Source organism: Phalacrocorax carbo, chromosome 6 (assembly GCF_963921805.1).
Source record: "Phalacrocorax carbo chromosome 6, bPhaCar2.1, whole genome shotgun sequence".
NCBI classification, from domain to species: domain Eukaryota; kingdom Metazoa; phylum Chordata; class Aves; order Suliformes; family Phalacrocoracidae; genus Phalacrocorax; species Phalacrocorax carbo.
Genome location: NC_087518.1, coordinates 21,192,278 through 21,212,629, shown reverse-complemented (window position 1 = coordinate 21,212,629; position 20,352 = coordinate 21,192,278). Strand labels below are relative to the sequence as shown.

Below are 20,352 nucleotides of genomic sequence, written 5' to 3'. Positions count from 1 at the left end.
GGGGTGGCTGTACAGATTTGAACAACCCTCTGCTCTTCGTGGTGTGTGTGTCTGGTCTCATGGTGTGTGCGTGAAGTGCCTTCCTGACAGGCCTTAATGCAGCATGAAAGTTGATTCCTTAAAGTAGGGAGCGGCTGTCCTCTCGGAGGAAGGCAGGGGAACCTGGGAGCCCTGGTGGGCAGTTCTGCCAATAAAGAGGCAATGCAGAAGGAATGGAGGTGCAGAGGGTCCATAAGAGAACTCGGTGGCAGCACTTTGTCCTTCTAGTCTTGAGTGCTGTGACTGGGAAGGTGTGAGCTCTAGACGCGGCCAGAGCAGGCAGCACTCTTCAGGGGGATTGCGCTGTGAGCTCCGAGGCGCTCCTGAGCAATGGGGCTCAAAGGGAGCTGGCCAAAGAGCTCTGGTCATGCACAACCTCGCTCTGAACGGAGGTGCTTGCTCCCTGGCACCGTTCACCTCTCTTGGCATCTAGCCAACGGAGCTCTGTAATGCCCTGGCGTCAGAAGGCCGAGCAAAATCTCAGAAAGCCTGGGGAGGAGGAAACGCTGAGCACCAGAATTTGGCTTGGAAGGTGGCTGGTAGAAGGGGATGGCTGAGGACACTTGAAAAGCAGGAGCTGAAGGAGGCAGCCTGGGAAGCCTCTAGTCACTCTCAGCAGTGTCAGCCAGCTACTATTGTAGAAGGGCTTCTGGGGCTTTCTGGTTTCTGTCTCGGCCCTGAGTTGCATTTCGGACGTGGATGCTCCAACACTGGATTTCGCATTCCTTTTTTCCTACTCTGGTTGTGCCTGAGACACCGTCTGGTTTTCGTCCTGGTGTCGCAGGTGCATTATTCAGAGAAGTCGTTTGTCGTGGGGTTAACAAAAAGGGTTTTCAGCAACGCTCAAACGGTAATTAATCAATGATTGAATAAAAATCAAATGGTAATCAAAGGGTGATGAAGCAATAATTGAATGGGAACTAGAATCATTTAGGCTGGAAAAGACCCTTAAGATCACCGAGTCCAACTGGTAACCTAACACTGCCAAGTCCACCACTAAACCACGTCCCTAAGTGCCACGGCTACACGTCTTTTCAATACGTCCAGGGATGGCACCTCAACCGCTTCCCTGGGCAGCCTGTTCCAACGCTTGACAAACCTCGGCCCATCAATCCAGCCTGCCCAGACCCCTCTGTAGAGCCTTTCTGCCCTCCAACAAATCAATGCTCCCACCCACCGCCTCCAAAGCTGCCCCACAGCCACTTGCAGCTTCCTACCGCGCTAGGGAAAAAGGCCCCCACCGACTCTGAAAGGCAGTTTATTGCCATGGAAAAAGGCCATTTCTGCCATGACTCCCCAGCTCGTGGTCCCGCACGGCTTTTTGTTCCAGGGGCACCACGTCACCAAAGCACTAAGGACTTCAGGAGAAAGACGTTGGGCCACCTGCGACGCTTAGGCGCCATGCTGAGCTCCCGTGCTGTGCCCCGACCACCCGCCACTTCTGAGTGGATGGGATGGGTGAGCCCAGGCCAGGCTCAAGGCTCACTTCTCTCCCCAGTACCAGGGAGCCCAGAACCGGCCATGGTACTGCAGATGCAGCCTTACCCGTGCGGCACAGAGGGGAAGGATCACCTTCCGCGACCTGCTGGCAGCGCTCCCCATGCCGGGGACAGGAGCAGAGATTTTCCTTGGCCTTGGAGTCACACTGCCTGAACAGCACCGTTTGGCCAACAGTGCCGTACGTGACGGCTGCGCCAGGGGACCTGGCGTTTGACTCTGCGCATGCTGCAGGAGCAGCCGCCCCGGTTACGTGGGTGCCGAGGGCTCGGGCCCCCCGCCTTGGCACTTCACACCCAGCCCTGTGAGGCGGGGGCCGTCTCACAGTGGGTGGCAGGTGGCCGAGGGCGTCCCTGCCCGCACTGGGGGCGCGCGCAGGCCAGCGGTGCTGATGTCACAGCGGCCACTGTAAGCCGCGGGGCCAAGCCCACATAAAGGAACGCTGGGCACCAGCCGTGCGTCAGTGTGACCTGGTGAGGTGAGGAGAGGGTAGGGGAGTGACAGCGCTTGCGCAGGGCTGCCGAGGGAGGAGGGGGGCCCCACACCTTGGGGCTCTGGGCCTGTGCTGCAAGCTCACCCGCGTCTTGCTTCTGCCTCAGAGCCAGCAGGGGAGCGTTTGCAGGAGACACCCCAGCGCTGCTGGGACAAGGACTCTCCAAACGCTCACTGTTGATGTGTGCCATGTCCGCAAGGAAGCGGAAGGCCACCGACTCCATGGAGCAGGGTGAGAGCAAAGTATCCCTTGCACAGCCTGGCAGAGGGGTTGTCAGGGTGGTCAGCATGGGGCCAAGAGCGGTGGCAGGGGGAGGCAGGAGCTCCCCATCTGCCCCAGGAAAAGGCCCCTCCTTTCCTCAGCAAGCAGGGACCAGGCTGGGCACTGGGCACCCGCTGAGAGCCCCACGCCTGCAACGGCCCCTTCCTCTCCAAGGCCTCCAGCCCTGCCCATCAGCCAGCTAGGCAGGGATGGAGCAGGCCCTTGGCAGCAATCCTCAGGGACACTTCCCCCGGCCACGCACAGGTGCTCGTTCCCGCTGGCATTTGCTCTCTCCCCTCCAGCATGCATGCTGTGTCTCCGGGCAGAGGCTGACCCGGATGTCTGTGGGCCCAAACTGGAGAAGCAAGGAGTCTGTGCCCATGTGTTTTGCCTGGTGAGTTCCTCTGGAGCCCCCTCCAGCTTTCCGACAGACAGTCAGACAGCAGAGATTTCTCCTCTTCTCTCTTCTGCAGTATTTTGCCAACGAGCTTTTTCAGCAACGGGTCAAGGAAGTAGGACTCGTGGGATTTCTGCCTGAGGATATTCAACGCACAATCGCCCGGGCAGCGCAGAAGGTGAGGACCTGACAAGAACAGGGAGATTTGTGCCAGGAGAGGTTTGCCGGAGCTTAGCCCAGACCCCAAGAAAGAAATCCCTTCAAGCCGCTCTGGGACAAAAGTCTTGCTCCCAGCAGGTCCACAGAGGCTCCCGCACAGGAGCCTTGACCGCCAGGCGGCTCTGCGGGGTGTGACCCAGCAGCGGCCGCATCCTGCGCCCTGCCCGGAGGTGTGGGTCGGGCTGTGGAGGCCCTGAGGCTGCCGCTGATGGGGGCTGCTGTGCTCTTTCCAGGACTGCTTTGTCTGTGGTGACAGCGGGGCCACCATCACTTGCCGGGAGATGGGCTGCGACCGCAGCTTCCATCTCCCCTGTGCTGTGGAGGGTGGATGCATCACCCAGTTCTTTGGGCTCTACAGGTAAGGGCAGCCAGGCTGCATGGGGGAGGCTCCTCACCTTCAGTCGCTTGCCTGCCACTGTAAGCCAAGATAGAAAGGAATCCACAGTGGCAGATGCCAGCAGCCGGCCACATGCAGAGCCAGAGCCGGGCAATGCCTGGGGTTCCTTCATGCCTCTTCTCCCCTCCTTGCTCCCACTGGGGTAGGGCCCAGCACTCCACAGCTCGCCCATCCCTTTCCTCTTCCCCCAGGTCCTTCTGCTGGGAGCACCGCCCAGAGCAGGCAGTGGAGGCGGCTCCGGAGGAGACCACCACCTGCCTCATCTGCCTGGACCCTGTGGGGGACAGAAAGTCCTTCGGCACCATGGTGTGCCCAGCGTGCAAACACGCCTGGTTCCACAGGGGATGCATCCAGGTTCATGCCAGTCATGCTGGCTTCTACGGCTTCTGCTGCCCGCATTGTCAAAATGAGTATCGATTTCTGATGGAAATGCTCACCATGGGGATCCAAATCCCAAAGAGGTTGGTTTTTATTATTCCCAGCTCACAAGGCAGGAGGGTGCGAGCACTGTGCCATGCCATGCCATGCCAGGGCCTGTCCCAGCAGTCCTGGCTCTCCACTGTACTGTGAGTCTGGCCTTCAGCTTCACGGAGGACTTGGAAACACGGCAGGGAGGGAAAGAAGAGCAGGGACGCCCTGCACCTGCCTTTTGCCCAGCTGCAGGGGCTCATCAATTTTCCCTTCCTCCACCAGAAGGGGACTGTCGTGGGAAGACAATGGTGCCTATGAGCAATTATATGAGAGGCACAGACGCTGTGATGCCAGTGAGTGCCTTTGTCCAGCAGGCAGGGAGCGGGCAGAGGAAGAGGGGTAAGTTGCCAAAGCTGCACCCCAGGGCTCTGCACAGGGTCTCTGTCTCTCAAAGGGGAAGGGCTAAGATCGAGAGCTCTGCCGCGCAATCCTGTGCCACGGTCACTTCGTCCTCACAGCCATGAACCCGTTTGCTTCCTCAGGCCCTGGCAACTGCTCCTGTGCTGCTCCTGCGCTGCTGAGGGCACTCACAAACGCTGCTCCTACCTGAGGAACAGCACGGCCAGCTGGGAGTGCGACGGCTGTGCTGGACTGGGCACCGGTAAGAGGCAAAGCACGCGGGTGCCCCTGGGCTGGGGCCAGGGGCCAGGCAAGGCCTGGTAGCAGCTGCCCGTGCTGGGCTTGCCAGATCTGGCCTCTCTGCTCCAGGAGGCCTGGAGGCACCGCACTGGCCTATCCTGCCCCAGGTCTGGTGGAGCCGTGCCCTTGACCTTCCAGCTTCCCCTTACAGCCTCCAGTGCCAGCTTGGTGCTTAACGGCCCCACCACCTCCAGCCAGTCACCTCCATGGCACCTGAGACCAGCAGCCCCACCACTGGTAGCCAGGTGGCATTGGGGCACTCCTACGGCTGCCCAGTGCCTGAGAGCAGCCGCCGCTCCAGCTACCCTGGGCCCCAGCGGGCGCGAGACCATTCCCGATTGCAACGTCGGGCCCAAACTCCCTCGCCGGCCCAGAAGACACTGTAACAGCAGTCACACGCCAGCACCGAGTGATGAGAGCTGCACCTCCAGCCAGGCAGCAGTGGGGCTGCCCCATGGCCTTCTGGCACCAGAGACCAGCAGCCCCACCACCGGTAGCCAGGCAGCACCAGGGCCCTCCCGCGGTTCCCCAGAGCTGAGGGCAGCAGCTGCTCCAGCATCCCTGGGCCCGACCGCATGCGAGACCATTCCCGATTGCAACGGTGGGCCCAAACTCCCTACAGCCAGCCTGGACGCTGCTGCAGGACCAGGCGTGCACCGTCCTCAAGTGCTGGCCCTGATCCACACCCCGCCCCCCGCACAACAAAGAGAGCTGTTAGTCTCTGCACTGGGATATCCCACACTCGTTTGTCGGCTTCCTCCTCCTCTCCCTTTCTGGAGGGGCAGCATTAGGGGCTGGGCACGGAGGGTTCTCTTCTCCCTGCGTGTAGGCAGCACCTTCCCCAGACATCCCTCCTTGCGGGCTGGCCTGGGCCGGCTGCCCAGCGCCGTGGCCCTCTGCTTCGTGCCTTGCTGGCACCACATCTTGCTCAGTTTCCCCGGGGGAAGTTCACACCCACCCCCAAACCCCCTCTGTCTCTGGGCCTCTGTCCCTGTCCCCAGGAGTGTGGCCTGCACGGCCCAGTTGGTGCCGCTGCTGCCATCTCCTGGCAATGGGTGCTGCCCCTGCCCACCCGGCGCAGCCCTCATGGCTCGCCCACCAAAATCACCTGTCCTGGTCCCAGCGACTTTTGACACGCTTCAACTTTGTTTCCTTCTGGACAAGCCTGTAACCAATTTCCTATCCTCCTTGCCTAGGTTAGGGAGAATTGTGGCAAAGTGGCAAAGCTACTTTTCTTTAAGAGTTCAGTTCAGTGTCACATCCCTATTTGTGACACAAAAGCTTCTGTAGACTCTGTTCATACAGTCGCCAAAGGGCGCTCCCCAGTTCTGGGTCCTGTTCCCCAACACGATTGCTACTGTACCAACTGAAGGCTTCCTTCTTGCAGTATAAGCCAAGAAGTCATTTTTAGGAGAGATCGCAAACGCCTGGGAAGGACTTTACTCCACAGAGCTCAGCAGAGTCAGAGCAGTACCTGTTACTGAGGGCTTGAGTCCCGCCGTATGCCCTCCAGAGCAAAAAAGTCACATGTGCTCTACGGGAGGGTAACAAGGGGCCTGGAAATGGCAATCATCCGCAAGGATTTCCCTTCTGTTGGAGACCAGCAAGTGCCTTTCTACTGCAAGAAGGAGAACAGCTTTGGTTACAGAGCGACTGCCGAACAGCTCTGCGGAAGCTGGCGGAGAGCTAGAAGGCTGAGTCAAAGACTAACGGTGACCAAAGCGCAAAGGAAATCCCGTGGGGTGGCTGTACAGATTTGAACAACCCTCTGCTCTTCGTGGTGTGTGTGTCTGGTCTCATGGTGTGTGCGTGAAGTGCCTTCCTGACAGGCCTTAATGCAGCATGAAAGTTGATTCCTTAAAGTAGGGAGCGGCTGTCCTCTCGGAGGAAGGCAGGGGAACCTGGGAGCCCTGGTGGGCTGTTCTGCCAATAAAGAGGCAATGCAGAAGGAATGGAGGTGCAGAGGGTCCATAAGAGAACTCGGTGGCAGCACTTTGTCCTTCTAGTCTTGAGTGCTGTGACTGGGAAGGTGTGAGCTCTAGACGCGGCCAGAGCAGGCAGCACTCTTCAGGGGGATTGCGCTGTGAGCTCCGAGGCGCTCCTGAGCAATGGGGCTCAAAGGGAGCTGGCCAAAGAGCTCTGGTCATGCACAACCTCGCTCTGAACAGAGGTGCTTGCTCCCTGGCACCGTTCACCTCTCTTGGCATCTAGCCAACGGAGCTCTGTAATGCCCTGGCGTCAGAAGGCCGAGCAAAATCTCAGAAAGCCTGGGGAGGAGGAAACGCTGAGCACCAGAATTTGGCTTGGAAGGTGGCTGGTAGAAGGGGATGGCTGAGGACACTTGAAAAGCAGGAGCTGAAGGAGGCAGCCTGGGAAGCCTCTAGTCACTCTCAGCAGTGTCAGCCAGCTACTATTGTAGAAGGGCTTCTGGGGCTTTCTGGTTTCTGTCTCGGCCCTGAGTTGCATTTCGGACGTGGATGCTCCAACACTGGATTTCGCATTCCTTTTTTCCTACTCTGGTTGTGCCTGAGACACCGTCTGGTTTTCGTCCTGGTGTCGCAGGTGCATTATTCAGAGAAGTCGTTTGTCGTGGGGTTAACAAAAAGGGTTTTCAGCAACGCTCAAACGGTAATTAATCAATGATTGAATAAAAATCAAATGGTAATCAAAGGGTGATGAAGCAATAATTGAATGGGAACTAGAATCATTTAGGCTGGAAAAGACCCTTAAGATCACCGAGTCCAACTGGTAACCTAACACTGCCAAGTCCACCACTAAACCACGTCCCTAAGTGCCACGGCTACACGTCTTTTCAATACGTCCAGGGATGGCACCTCAACCGCTTCCCTGGGCAGCCTGTTCCAACGCTTGACAAACCTCGGCCCATCAATCCAGCCTGCCCAGACCCCTCTGTAGAGCCTTTCTGCCCTCCAACAAATCAATGCTCCCACCCACCGCCTCCAAAGCTGCCCCACAGCCACTTGCAGCTTCCTACCGCGCTAGGGAAAAAGGCCCCCACCGACTCTGAAAGGCAGTTTATTGCCATGGAAAAAGGCCATTTCTGCCATGACTCCCCAGCTCGTGGTCCCGCACGGCTTTTTGTTCCAGGGGCACCACGTCACCAAAGCACTAAGGACTTCAGGAGAAAGACGTTGGGCCACCTGCGACGCTTAGGCGCCATGCTGAGCTCCCGTGCTGTGCCCCGACCACCCGCCACTTCTGAGTGGATGGGATGGGTGAGCCCAGGCCAGGCTCAAGGCTCACTTCTCTCCCCAGTACCAGGGAGCCCAGAACCGGCCATGGTACTGCAGATGCAGCCTTACCCGTGCGGCACAGAGGGGAAGGATCACCTTCCGCGACCTGCTGGCAGCGCTCCCCATGCCGGGGACAGGAGCAGAGATTTTCCTTGGCCTTGGAGTCACACTGCCTGAACAGCACCGTTTGGCCAACAGTGCCGTACGTGACGGCTGCGCCAGGGGACCTGGCGTTTGACTCTGCGCATGCTGCAGGAGCAGCCGCCCCGGTTACGTGGGTGCCGAGGGCTCGGGCCCCCCGCCTTGGCACTTCACACCCAGCCCTGTGAGGCGGGGGCCGTCTCACAGTGGGTGGCAGGTGGCCGAGGGCGTCCCTGCCCGCACTGGGGGCGCGCGCAGGCCAGCGGTGCTGATGTCACAGCGGCCACTGTAAGCCGCGGGGCCAAGCCCACATAAAGGAACGCTGGGCACCAGCCGTGCGTCAGTGTGACCTGGTGAGGTGAGGAGAGGGTAGGGGAGTGACAGCGCTTGCGCAGGGCTGCCGAGGGAGGAGGGGGGCCCCACACCTTGGGGCTCTGGGCCTGTGCTGCAAGCTCACCCGCGTCTTGCTTCTGCCTCAGAGCCAGCAGGGGAGCGTTTGCAGGAGACACCCCAGTGCTGCTGGGACAAGGACTCTCCAAACGCTCACTGTTGATGTGTGCCATGTCCGCAAGGAAGCGGAAGGCCACCGACTCCATGGAGCAGGGTGAGAGCAAAGTATCCCTTGCACAGCCTGGCAGAGGGGTTGTCAGGGTGGTCAGCATGGGGCCAAGAGCGGTGGCAGGGGGAGGCAGGAGCTCCCCATCTGCCCCAGGAAAAGGCCCCTCCTTTCCTCAGCAAGCAGGGACCAGGCTGGGCACTGGGCACCCGCTGAGAGCCCCACGCCTGCAACGGCCCCTTCCTCTCCAAGGCCTCCAGCCCTGCCCATCAGCCAGCTAGGCAGGGATGGAGCAGGCCCTTGGCAGCAATCCTCAGGGACACTTCCCCCGGCCACGCACAGGTGCTCGTTCCCGCTGGCATTTGCTCTCTCCCCTCCAGCATGCATGCTGTGTCTCCGGGCAGAGGCTGACCCGGATGTCTGTGGGCCCAAACTGGAGAAGCAAGGAGTCTGTGCCCATGTGTTTTGCCTGGTGAGTTCCTCTGGAGCCCCCTCCAGCTTTCCGACAGGCAGTCAGACAGCAGAGATTTCTCCTCTTCTCTCTTCTGCAGTATTTTGCCAACGAGCTTTTTCAGCAACGGGTCAAGGAAGTAGGACTCGTGGGATTTCTGCCTGAGGATATTCAACGCACAATCGCCCGGGCAGCGCAGAAGGTGAGGACCTGACAAGAACAGGGAGATTTGTGCCAGGAGAGGTTTGCCGGAGCTTAGCCCAGACCCCAAGAAAGAAATCCCTTCAAGCCGCTCTGGGACAAAAGTCTTGCTCCCAGCAGGTCCACAGAGGCTCCCGCACAGGAGCCTTGACCGCCAGGCGGCTCTGCGGGGTGTGACCCAGCAGCGGCCGCATCCTGCGCCCTGCCCGGAGGTGTGGGTCGGGCTGTGGAGGCCCTGAGGCTGCCGCTGATGGGGGCTGCTGTGCTCTTTCCAGGACTGCTTTGTCTGTGGTGACAGCGGGGCCACCATCACTTGCCGGGAGATGGGCTGCGACCGCAGCTTCCATCTCCCCTGTGCTGTGGAGGGTGGATGCATCACCCAGTTCTTTGGGCTCTACAGGTAAGGGCAGCCAGGCTGCATGGGGGAGGCTCCTCACCTTCAGTCGCTTGCCTGCCACTGTAAGCCAAGATAGAAAGGAATCCACAGTGGCAGATGCCAGCAGCCGGCCACATGCAGAGCCAGAGCCGGGCAATGCCTGGGGTTCCTTCATGCCTCTTCTCCCCTCCTTGCTCCCACTGGGGTAGGGCCCAGCACTCCACAGCTCGCCCATCCCTTTCCTCTTCCCCCAGGTCCTTCTGCTGGGAGCACCGCCCAGAGCAGGCAGTGGAGGCGGCTCCGGAGGAGACCACCACCTGCCTCATCTGCCTGGACCCTGTGGGGGACAGAAAGTCCTTCGGCACCATGGTGTGCCCAGCGTGCAAACACGCCTGGTTCCACAGGGGATGCATCCAGGTTCATGCCAGTCATGCTGGCTTCTACGGCTTCTGCTGCCCGCATTGTCAAAATGAGTATCGATTTCTGATGGAAATGCTCACCATGGGGATCCAAATCCCAAAGAGGTTGGTTTTTATTATTCCCAGCTCACAAGGCAGGAGGGTGCGAGCACTGTGCCATGCCATGCCATGCCAGGGCCTGTCCCAGCAGTCCTGGCTCTCCACTGTACTGTGAGTCTGGCCTTCAGCTTCACGGAGGACTTGGAAACACGGCAGGGAGGGAAAGAAGAGCAGGGACGCCCTGCACCTGCCTTTTGCCCAGCTGCAGGGGCTCATCAATTTTCCCTTCCTCCACCAGAAGGGGACTGTCGTGGGAAGACAATGGTGCCTATGAGCAATTATATGAGAGGCACAGACGCTGTGATGCCAGTGAGTGCCTTTGTCCAGCAGGCAGGGAGCGGGCAGAGGAAGAGGGGTAAGTTGCCAAAGCTGCACCCCAGGGCTCTGCACAGGGTCTCTGTCTCTCAAAGGGGAAGGGCTAAGATCGAGAGCTCTGCCGCGCAATCCTGTGCCACGGTCACTTCGTCCTCACAGCCATGAACCCGTTTGCTTCCTCAGGCCCTGGCAACTGCTCCTGTGCTGCTCCTGCGCTGCTGAGGGCACTCACAAACGCTGCTCCTACCTGAGGAACAGCACGGCCAGCTGGGAGTGCGACGGCTGTGCTGGACTGGGCACCGGTAAGAGGCAAAGCACGCGGGTGCCCCTGGGCTGGGGCCAGGGGCCAGGCAAGGCCTGGTAGCAGCTGCCCGTGCTGGGCTTGCCAGATCTGGCCTCTCTGCTCCAGGAGGCCTGGAGGCACCGCACTGGCCTATCCTGCCCCAGGTCTGGTGGAGCCGTGCCCTTGACCTTCCAGCTTCCCCTTACAGCCTCCAGTGCCAGCTTGGTGCTTAACGGCCCCACCACCTCCAGCCAGTCACCTCCATGGCACCTGAGACCAGCAGCCCCACCACTGGTAGCCAGGTGGCATTGGGGCACTCCTACGGCTGCCCAGTGCCTGAGAGCAGCCGCCGCTCCAGCTACCCTGGGCCCCAGCGGGCGCGAGACCATTCCCGATTGCAACGTCGGGCCCAAACTCCCTCGCCGGCCCAGAAGACACTGTAACAGCAGTCACACGCCAGCACCGAGTGATGAGAGCTGCACCTCCAGCCAGGCAGCAGTGGGGCTGCCCCATGGCCTTCTGGCACCAGAGACCAGCAGCCCCACCACCGGTAGCCAGGCAGCACCAGGGCCCTCCCGCGGTTCCCCAGAGCTGAGGGCAGCAGCTGCTCCAGCATCCCTGGGCCCGACCGCATGCGAGACCATTCCCGATTGCAACGGTGGGCCCAAACTCCCTACAGCCAGCCTGGACGCTGCTGCAGGACCAGCCGTGCACCGTCCTCAAGTGCTGGCCCTGATCCACACCCTGCCCCCCGCACAACAAAGAGAGCTGTTAGTCTCTGCACTGGGATATCCCACACTCGTTTGTCGGCTTCCTCCTCCTCTCCCTTTCTGGAGGGGCAGCATTAGGGGCTGGGCACGGAGGGTTCTCTTCTCCCTGCGTGTAGGCAGCACCTTCCCCAGACATCCCTCCTTGCGGGCTGGCCTGGGCCGGCTGCCCAGCGCCGTGGCCCTCTGCTTCGTGCCTTGCTGGCACCACATCTTGCTCAGTTTCCCCGGGGGAAGTTCACACCCACCCCCAAACCCCCTCTGTCTCTGGGCCTCTGTCCCTGTCCCCAGGAGTGTGGCCTGCACGGCCCAGTTGGTGCCGCTGCTGCCATCTCCTGGCAATGGGTGCTGCCCCTGCCCACCCGGCGCAGCCCTCATGGCTCGCCCACCAAAATCACCTGTCCTGGTCCCAGCGACTTTTGACACGCTTCAACTTTGTTTCCTTCTGGACAAGCCTGTAACCAATTTCCTATCCTCCTTGCCTAGGTTAGGGAGAATTGTGGCAAAGTGGCAAAGCTACTTTTCTTTAAGAGTTCAGTTCAGTGTCACATCCCTATTTGTGACACGAAAGCTTCTGTAGACTCTGTTCATACAGTCGCCTAAGGGCGCTCCCCAGTTCTGGGTCTTGTTCCCCAACACGATTGCTACTGTACCAACTGAAGGCTTCCTTCTTGCAGTATAAGCCAAGAAGTCATTTTTAGGAGAGATCGCAAACGCCTGGGAAGGACTTTACTCCACAGAGCTCAGCAGAGTCAGAGCAGTACCTGTTACTGAGGGCTTGAGTCCCGCCGTATGCCCTCCAGAGCAAAAAAATCACATGTGCTCTACGGGAGGGTAACAAGGGGCCTGGAAATGGCAATCATCCGCAAGGATTTCCCTTCTGTTGGAGACCAGCAAGTGCCTTTCTACTGCAAGAAGGAGAACAGCTTTGGTTACAGAGCGACTGCCGAACAGCTCTGCGGAAGCTGGCGGAGAGCTAGAAGGCTGAGTCAAAGACTAACGGTGACCAAAGCGCAAAGGAAATCCTGTGGGGTGGCTGTACAGATTTGAACAACCCTCTGCTCTTCGTGGTGTGTGTGTCTGGTCTCATGGTGTGTGCGTGAAGTGCCTTCCTGACAGGCCTTAATGCAGCATGAAAGTTGATTCCTTAAAGTAGGGAGCGGCTGTCCTCTCGGAGGAAGGCAGGGGAACCTGGGAGCCCTGGTGGGCTGTTCTGCCAATAAAGAGGCAATGCAGAAGGAATGGAGGTGCAGAGGGTCCATAAGAGAACTCGGTGGCAGCACTTTGTCCTTCTAGTCTTGAGTGCTGTGACTGGGAAGGTGTGAGCTCTAGACGCGGCCAGAGCAGGCAGCACTCTTCAGGGGGATTGCGCTGTGAGCTCCGAGGCGCTCCTGAGCAATGGGGCTCAAAGGGAGCTGGCCAAAGAGCTCTGGTCATGCACAACCTCGCTCTGAACGGAGGTGCTTGCTCCCTGGCACCGTTCACCTCTCCTGGCATCTAGCCAACGGAGCTCTGTAATGCCCTGGCGTCAGAAGGCCAAGCAAAATCTCAGAAAGCCTGGGGAGGAGGAAACGCTGAGCACCAGAATTTGGCTTGGAAGGTGGCTGGTAGAAGGGGATGGCTGAGGACACTTGAAAAGCAGGAGCTGAAGGAGGCAGCCTGGGAAGCCTCTAGTCACTCTCAGCAGTGTCAGCCAGCTACTATTGTAGAAGGGCTTCTGGGGCTTTCTGGTTTCTGTCTCGGCCCTGAGTTGCATTTCGGACGTGGATGCTCCAACACTGGATTTCGCATTCCTTTTTTCCTACTCTGGTTGTGCCTGAGACACCGTCTGGTTTTCGTCCTGGTGTCGCAGGTGCATTATTCAGAGAAGTCGTTTGTCGTGGGGTTAACAAAAAGGGTTTTCAGCAACGCTCAAACGGTAATTAATCAATGATTGAATAAAAATCAAATGGTAATCAAAGGGTGATGAAGCAATAATTGAATGGGAACTAGAATCATTTAGGCTGGAAAAGACCCTTAAGATCACCGAGTCCAACTGGTAACCTAACACTGCCAAGTCCACCACTAAACCACGTCCCTAAGTGCCACGGCTACACGTCTTTTCAATACGTCCAGGGATGGCACCTCAACCGCTTCCCTGGGCAGCCTGTTCCAACGCTTGACAAACCTCGGCCCATCAATCCAGCCTGCCCAGACCCCTCTGTAGAGCCTTTCTGCCCTCCAACAAATCAATGCTCCCACCCACCGCCTCCAAAGCTGCCCCACAGCCACTTGCAGCTTCCTACCGCGCTAGGGAAAAAGGCCCCCACCGACTCTGAAAGGCAGTTTATTGCCATGGAAAAAGGCCATTTCTGCCATGACTCCCCAGCTCGTGGTCCCGCACGGCTTTTTGTTCCAGGGGCACCACGTCACCAAAGCACTAAGGACTTCAGGAGAAAGACGTTGGGCCACCTGCGACGCTTAGGCGCCATGCTGAGCTCCCGTGCTGTGCCCCGACCACCCGCCACTTCTGAGTGGATGGGATGGGTGAGCCCAGGCCAGGCTCAAGGCTCACTTCTCTCCCCAGTACCAGGGAGCCCAGAACCGGCCATGGTACTGCAGATGCAGCCTTACCCGTGCGGCACAGAGGGGAAGGATCACCTTCCGCGACCTGCTGGCAGCGCTCCCCATGCCGGGGACAGGAGCAGAGATTTTCCTTGGCCTTGGAGTCACACTGCCTGAACAGCACCGTTTGGCCAACAGTGCCGTACGTGACGGCTGCGCCAGGGGACCTGGCGTTTGACTCTGCGCATGCTGCAGGAGCAGCCGCCCCGGTTACGTGGGTGCCGAGGGCTCGGGCCCCCCGCCTTGGCACTTCACACCCAGCCCTGTGAGGCGGGGGCCGTCTCACAGTGGGTGGCAGGTGGCCGAGGGCGTCCCTGCCCGCACTGGGGGCGCGCGCAGGCCAGCGGTGCTGATGTCACAGCGGCCACTGTAAGCCGCGGGGCCAAGCCCACATAAAGGAACGCTGGGCACCAGCCGTGCGTCAGTGTGACCTGGTGAGGTGAGGAGAGGGTAGGGGAGTGACAGCGCTTGCGCAGGGCTGCCGAGGGAGGAGGGGGGCCCCACACCTTGGGGCTCTGGGCCTGTGCTGCAAGCTCACCCGCGTCTTGCTTCTGCCTCAGAGCCAGCAGGGGAGCGTTTGCAGGAGACACCCCAGCGCTGCTGGGACAAGGACTCTCCAAACGCTCACTGTTGATGTGTGCCATGTCCGCAAGGAAGCGGAAGGCCACCGACTCCATGGAGCAGGGTGAGAGCAAAGTATCCCTTGCACAGCCTGGCAGAGGGGTTGTCAGGGTGGTCAGCATGGGGCCAAGAGCGGTGGCAGGGGGAGGCAGGAGCTCCCCATCTGCCCCAGGAAAAGGCCCCTCCTTTCCTCAGCAAGCAGGGACCAGGCTGGGCACTGGGCACCCGCTGAGAGCCCCACGCCTGCAACGGCCCCTTCCTCTCCAAGGCCTCCAGCCCTGCCCATCAGCCAGCTAGGCAGGGATGGAGCAGGCCCTTGGCAGCAATCCTCAGGGACACTTCCCCCGGCCACGCACAGGTGCTCGTTCCCGCTGGCATTTGCTCTCTCCCCTCCAGCATGCATGCTGTGTCTCCGGGCAGAGGCTGACCCGGATGTCTGTGGGCCCAAACTGGAGAAGCAAGGAGTCTGTGCCCATGTGTTTTGCCTGGTGAGTTCCTCTGGAGCCCCCTCCAGCTTTCCGACAGACAGTCAGACAGCAGAGATTTCTCCTCTTCTCTCTTCTGCAGTATTTTGCCAACGAGCTTTTTCAGCAACGGGTCAAGGAAGTAGGACTCGTGGGATTTCTGCCTGAGGATATTCAACGCACAATCGCCCGGGCAGCGCAGAAGGTGAGGACCTGACAAGAACAGGGAGATTTGTGCCAGGAGAGGTTTGCCGGAGCTTAGCCCAGACCCCAAGAAAGAAATCCCTTCAAGCCGCTCTGGGACAAAAGTCTTGCTCCCAGCAGGTCCACAGAGGCTCCCGCACAGGAGCCTTGACCGCCAGGCGGCTCTGCGGGGTGTGACCCAGCAGCGGCCGCATCCTGCGCCCTGCCCGGAGGTGTGGGTCGGGCTGTGGAGGCCCTGAGGCTGCCGCTGATGGGGGCTGCTGTGCTCTTTCCAGGACTGCTTTGTCTGTGGTGACAGCGGGGCCACCATCACTTGCCGGGAGATGGGCTGCGACCGCAGCTTCCATCTCCCCTGTGCTGTGGAGGGTGGATGCATCACCCAGTTCTTTGGGCTCTACAGGTAAGGGCAGCCAGGCTGCATGGGGGAGGCTCCTCACCTTCAGTCGCTTGCCTGCCACTGTAAGCCAAGATAGAAAGGAATCCACAGTGGCAGATCCCAGCAGCCGGCCACATGCAGAGCCAGAGCCGGGCAATGCCTGGGGTTCCTTCATGCCTCTTCTCCCCTCCTTGCTCCCACTGGGGTAGGGCCCAGCACTCCACAGCTCGCCCATCCCTTTCCTCTTCCCCCAGGTCCTTCTGCTGGGAGCACCGCCCAGAGCAGGCAGTGGAGGCGGCTCCGGAGGAGACCACCACCTGCCTCATCTGCCTGGACCCTGTGGGGGACAGAAAGTCCTTCGGCACCATGGTGTGCCCAGCGTGCAAACACGCCTGGTTCCACAGGGGATGCATCCAGGTTCATGCCAGTCATGCTGGCTTCTACGGCTTCTGCTGCCCGCATTGTCAAAATGAGTATCGATTTCTGATGGAAATGCTCACCATGGGGATCCAAATCCCAAAGAGGTTGGTTTTTATTATTCCCAGCTCACAAGGCAGGAGGGTGCGAGCACTGTGCCATGCCATGCCATGCCAGGGCCTGTCCCAGCAGTCCTGGCTCTCCACTGTACTGTGAGTCTGGCCTTCAGCTTCACGGAGGACTTGGAAACACGGCAGGGAGGGAAAGAAGAGCAGGGACGCCCTGCACCTGCCTTTTGCCCAGCTGCAGGGGCTCATCAATTTTCCCTTCCTCCACCAGAAGGGGACTGTCGTGGGAAGACAATGGTGCCTATGAGCAATTATATGAGAGGCACAGACGCTGTGATGCCAGTGAGTGCCTTTGTCCAGCAGGCAGGGAGCGGGCAGAGGAAGAGGGGTAAGTTGCCAAAGCTGCACCCCAGGGCTCTGCACAGGGTCTCTGTCTCTCAAAGGGGAAGGGCTAAGATCGAGAGCTCTGCCGCGCAATCCTGTGCCACGGTCACTTCGTCCTCACAGCCATGAACCCGTTTGCTTCCTCAGGCCCTGGCAACTGCTCCTGTGCTGCTCCTGCGCTGCTGAGGGCACTCACAAACGCTGCTCCTACCTGAGGAACAGCACGGCCAGCTGGGAGTGCGACGGCTGTGCTGGACTGGGCACCGGTAAGAGGCAAAGCACGCGGGTGCCCCTGGGCTGGGGCCAGGGGCCAGGCAAGGCCTGGTAGCAGCTGCCCGTGCTGGGCTTGCCAGATCTGGCCTCTCTGCTCCAGGAGGCCTGGAGGCACCGCACTGGCCTATCCTGCCCCAGGTCTGGTGGAGCCGTGCCCTTGACCTTCCAGCTTCCCCTTACAGCCTCCAGTGCCAGCTTGGTGCTTAACGGCCCCACCACCTCCAGCCAGTCACCTCCATGGCACCTGAGACCAGCAGCCCCACCACTGGTAGCCAGGTGGCATTGGGGCACTCCTACGGCTGCCCAGTGCCTGAGAGCAGCCGCCGCTCCAGCTACCCTGGGCCCCAGCGGGCGCGAGACCATTCCCGATTGCAACGTCGGGCCCAAACTCCCTCGCCGGCCCAGAAGACACTGTAACAGCAGTCACACGCCAGCACCGAGTGATGAGAGCTGCACCTCCAGCCAGGCAGCAGTGGGGCTGCCCCATGGCCTTCTGGCACCAGAGACCAGCAGCCCCACCACCGGTAGCCAGGCAGCACCAGGGCCCTCCCGCGGTTCCCCAGAGCTGAGGGCAGCAGCTGCTCCAGCATCCCTGGGCCCGACCGCATGCGAGACCATTCCCGATTGCAACGGTGGGCCCAAACTCCCTACAGCCAGCCTGGACGCTGCTGCAGGACCAGCCGTGCACCGTCCTCAAGTGCTGGCCCTGATCCACACCCCGCCCCCCGCACAACAAAGAGAGCTGTTAGTCTCTGCACTGGGATATCCCACACTCGTTTGTCGGCTTCCTCCTCCTCTCCCTTTCTGGAGGGGCAGCATTAGGGGCTGGGCACGGAGGGTTCTCTTCTCCCTGCGTGTAGGCAGCACCTTCCCCAGACATCCCTCCTTGCGGGCTGGCTTGGGCCGGCTGCCCAGCGCCGTGGCCCTCTGCTTCGTGCCTTGCTGGCACCACATCTTGCTCAGTTTCCCCGGGGGAAGTTCACACCCACCCCCAAACCCCCTCTGTCTCTGGGCCTCTGTCCCTGTCCCCAGGAGTGTGGCCTGCACGGCCCAGTTGGTGCCGCTGCTGCCATCTCCTGGCAATGGGTGCTGCCCCTGCCCACCCGGCGCAGCCCTCATGGCTCGCCCACCAAAATCACCTGTCCTGGTCCCAGCGACTTTTGACACGCTTCAACTTTGTTTCCTTCTGGACAAGCCTGTAACCAATTTCCTATCCTCCTTGCCTAGGTTAGGGAGAATTGTGGCAAAGTGGCAAAGCTACTTTTCTTTAAGAGTTCAGTTCAGTGTCACATCCCTATTTGTGACACAAAAGCTTCTGTAGACTCTGTTCATACAGTCGCCAAAGGGCGCTCCCCAGTTCTGGGTCCTGTTCCCCAACACGATTGCTACTGTACCAACTGAAGGCTTCCTTCTTGCAGTATAAGCCAAGAAGTCATTTTTAGGAGAGATCGCAAACGCCTGGGAAGGACTTTACTCCACAGAGCTCAGCAGAGTCAGAGCAGTACCTGTTACTGAGGGCTTGAGTCCCGCCGTATGCCCTCCAGAGCAAAAAAGTCACATGTGCTCTACGGGAGGGTAACAAGGGGCCTGGAAATGGCAATCATCCGCAAGGATTTCCCTTCTGTTGGAGACCAGCAAGTGCCTTTCTACTGCAAGAAGGAGAACAGCTTTGGTTACAGAGCGACTGCCGAACAGCTCTGCGGAAGCTGGCGGAGAGCTAGAAGGCTGAGTCAAAGACTAACGGTGACCAAAGCGCAAAGGAAATCCCGTGGGGTGGCTGTACAGATTTGAACAACCCTCTGCTCTTCGTGGTGTGTGTGTCTGGTCTCATGGTGTGTGCGTGAAGTGCCTTCCTGACAGGCCTTAATGCAGCATGAAAGTTGATTCCTTAAAGTAGGGAGCGGCTGTCCTCTCGGAGGAAGGCAGGGGAACCTGGGAGCCCTGGTGGGCTGTTCTGCCAATAAAGAGGCAATGCAGAAGGAATGGAGGTGCAGAGGGTCCATAAGAGAACTCGGTGGCAGCACTTTGTCCTTCTAGTCTTGAGTGCTGTGACTGGGAAGGTGTGAGCTCTAGACGCGGCCAGAGCAGGCAGCACTCTTCAGGGGGATTGCGCTGTGAGCTCCGAGGCGCTCCTGAGCAATGGGGCTCAAAGGGAGCTGGCCAAAGAGCTCTGGTCATGCACAACCTCGCTCTGAACAGAGGTGCTTGCTCCCTGGCACCGTTCACCTCTCTTGGCATCTAGCCAACGGAGCTCTGTAATGCCCTGGCGTCAGAAGGCCGAGCAAAATCTCAGAAAGCCTGGGGAGGAGGAAACGCTGAGCACCAGAATTTGGCTTGGAAGGTGGCTGGTAGAAGGGGATGGCTGAGGACACTTGAAAAGCAGGAGCTGAAGGAGGCAGCCTGGGAAGCCTCTAGTCACTCTCAGCAGTGTCAGCCAGCTACTATTGTAGAAGGGCTTCTGGGGCTTTCTGGTTTCTGTCTCGGCCCTGAGTTGCATTTCGGACGTGGATGCTCCAACACTGGATTTCGCATTCCTTTTTTCCTACTCTGGTTGTGCCTGAGACACCGTCTGGTTTTCGTCCTGGTGTCGCAGGTGCATTATTCAGAGAAGTCGTTTGTCGTGGGGTTAACAAAAAGGGTTTTCAGCAACGCTCAAACGGTAATTAATCAATGATTGAATAAAAATCAAATGGTAATCAAAGGGTGATGAAGCAATAATTGAATGGGAACTAGAATCATTTAGGCTGGAAAAGACCCTTAAGATCACCGAGTCCAACTGGTAACCTAACACTGCCAAGTCCACCACTAAACCACGTCCCTAAGTGCCACGGCTACACGTCTTTTCAATACGTCCAGGGATGGCACCTCAACCGCTTCCCTGGGCAGCCTGTTCCAACGCTTGACAAACCTCGGCCCATCAATCCAGCCTGCCCAGACCCCTCTGTAGAGCCTTTCTGCCCTCCAACAAATCAATGCTCCCACCCACCGCCTCCAAAGCTGCCCCACAGCCACTTGCAGCTTCCTACCGCGCTAGGGAAAAAGGCCCCCACCGACTCTGAAAGGCAGTTTATTGCCATGGAAAAAGGCCATTTCTGCCATGACTCCCCAGCTCGTGGTCCCGCACGGCTTTTTGTTCCAGGGGCACCACGTCACCAAAGCACTAAGGACTTCAGGAGAAAGACGTTGGGCCACCTGCGACGCTTAGGCGCCATGCTGAGCTCCCGTGCTGTGCCCCGACCACCCGCCACTTCTGAGTGGATGGGATGGGTGAGCCCAGGCCAGGCTCAAGGCTCACTTCTCTCCCCAGTACCAGGGAGCCCAGAACCGGCCATGGTACTGCAGATGCAGCCTTACCCGTGCGGCACAGAGGGGAAGGATCACCTTCCGCGACCTGCTGGCAGCGCTCCCCATGCCGGGGACAGGAGCAGAGATTTTCCTTGGCCTTGGAGTCACACTGCCTGAACAGCACCGTTTGGCCAACAGTGCCGTACGTGACGGCTGCGCCAGGGGACCTGGCGTTTGACTCTGCGCATGCTGCAGGAGCAGCCGCCCCGGTTACGTGGGTGCCGAGGGCTCGGGCCCCCCGCCTTGGCACTTCACACCCAGCCCTGTGAGGCGGGGGCCGTCTCACAGTGGGTGGCAGGTGGCCGAGGGCGTCCCTGCCCG

General features: G+C 59.5%; 3 protein-coding genes across 3 annotated transcripts; all 3 read left to right on the top strand.

Moving 5' to 3' along the window:
* Nucleotides 1-2,217: 2,217 nt before the first annotated feature.
* LOC135314030 (PHD finger protein 7-like) lies at nt 2,218-6,173 on the top strand. Its single transcript, XM_064455702.1, has 9 exons — nt 2,218-2,260; nt 2,593-2,684; nt 2,764-2,865; nt 3,140-3,264; nt 3,495-3,764; nt 4,000-4,113; nt 4,257-4,375; nt 4,565-5,126; nt 5,927-6,173. The coding sequence occupies exons 1-9, from the start codon at nt 2,218-2,220 to the stop codon at nt 6,171-6,173; spliced, it is 1,674 nt and encodes a 557-aa protein (XP_064311772.1).
* A 2,196-nt stretch (nt 6,174-8,369) lies between these two features.
* Nucleotides 8,370-11,698, top strand: LOC135314029 (PHD finger protein 7-like). Its single transcript, XM_064455701.1, has 9 exons — nt 8,370-8,412; nt 8,745-8,836; nt 8,916-9,017; nt 9,292-9,416; nt 9,647-9,916; nt 10,152-10,265; nt 10,409-10,527; nt 10,717-11,309; nt 11,567-11,698. Exons 1-9 carry the CDS (start codon nt 8,370-8,372, stop codon nt 11,696-11,698), a joined length of 1,590 nt encoding a protein of 529 aa, XP_064311771.1.
* Nucleotides 11,699-14,521: 2,823 nt separating this feature from the next.
* LOC135314028 (PHD finger protein 7-like) lies at nt 14,522-18,477 on the top strand. Its single transcript, XM_064455700.1, has 9 exons — nt 14,522-14,564; nt 14,897-14,988; nt 15,068-15,169; nt 15,444-15,568; nt 15,799-16,068; nt 16,304-16,417; nt 16,561-16,679; nt 16,869-17,430; nt 18,231-18,477. The coding sequence occupies exons 1-9, from the start codon at nt 14,522-14,524 to the stop codon at nt 18,475-18,477; spliced, it is 1,674 nt and encodes a 557-aa protein (XP_064311770.1).
* The last annotated feature ends 1,875 nt before the right edge of the window (nt 18,478-20,352 follow it).

Excerpts from the sequence above, each read along its gene's own strand:
- LOC135314030 (XM_064455702.1), top strand. The coding sequence starts at position 2,218 with ATGTCCGCAAGGAAGCGGAAGGCCACCGACTCCATGGAGCAGG. Across the intron at positions 2,685-2,763 it reads GTGCCCATGTGTTTTGCCTG|TATTTTGCCAACGAGCTTTT; the intron begins GTGAGTTCCTCT and ends TCTCTTCTGCAG. Across the intron at positions 4,114-4,256 it reads GAGCGGGCAGAGGAAGAGGG|GCCCTGGCAACTGCTCCTGT; the intron begins GTAAGTTGCCAA and ends TTGCTTCCTCAG.
- LOC135314029 (XM_064455701.1), top strand. The coding sequence starts at position 8,370 with ATGTCCGCAAGGAAGCGGAAGGCCACCGACTCCATGGAGCAGG. Across the intron at positions 10,266-10,408 it reads GAGCGGGCAGAGGAAGAGGG|GCCCTGGCAACTGCTCCTGT; the intron begins GTAAGTTGCCAA and ends TTGCTTCCTCAG. Across the intron at positions 10,528-10,716 it reads CTGTGCTGGACTGGGCACCG|CCTCCAGTGCCAGCTTGGTG; the intron begins GTAAGAGGCAAA and ends TTCCCCTTACAG.
- LOC135314028 (XM_064455700.1), top strand. The coding sequence starts at position 14,522 with ATGTCCGCAAGGAAGCGGAAGGCCACCGACTCCATGGAGCAGG. Across the intron at positions 14,565-14,896 it reads CACCGACTCCATGGAGCAGG|CATGCATGCTGTGTCTCCGG; the intron begins GTGAGAGCAAAG and ends TCTCCCCTCCAG. Across the intron at positions 15,170-15,443 it reads TCGCCCGGGCAGCGCAGAAG|GACTGCTTTGTCTGTGGTGA; the intron begins GTGAGGACCTGA and ends TGCTCTTTCCAG.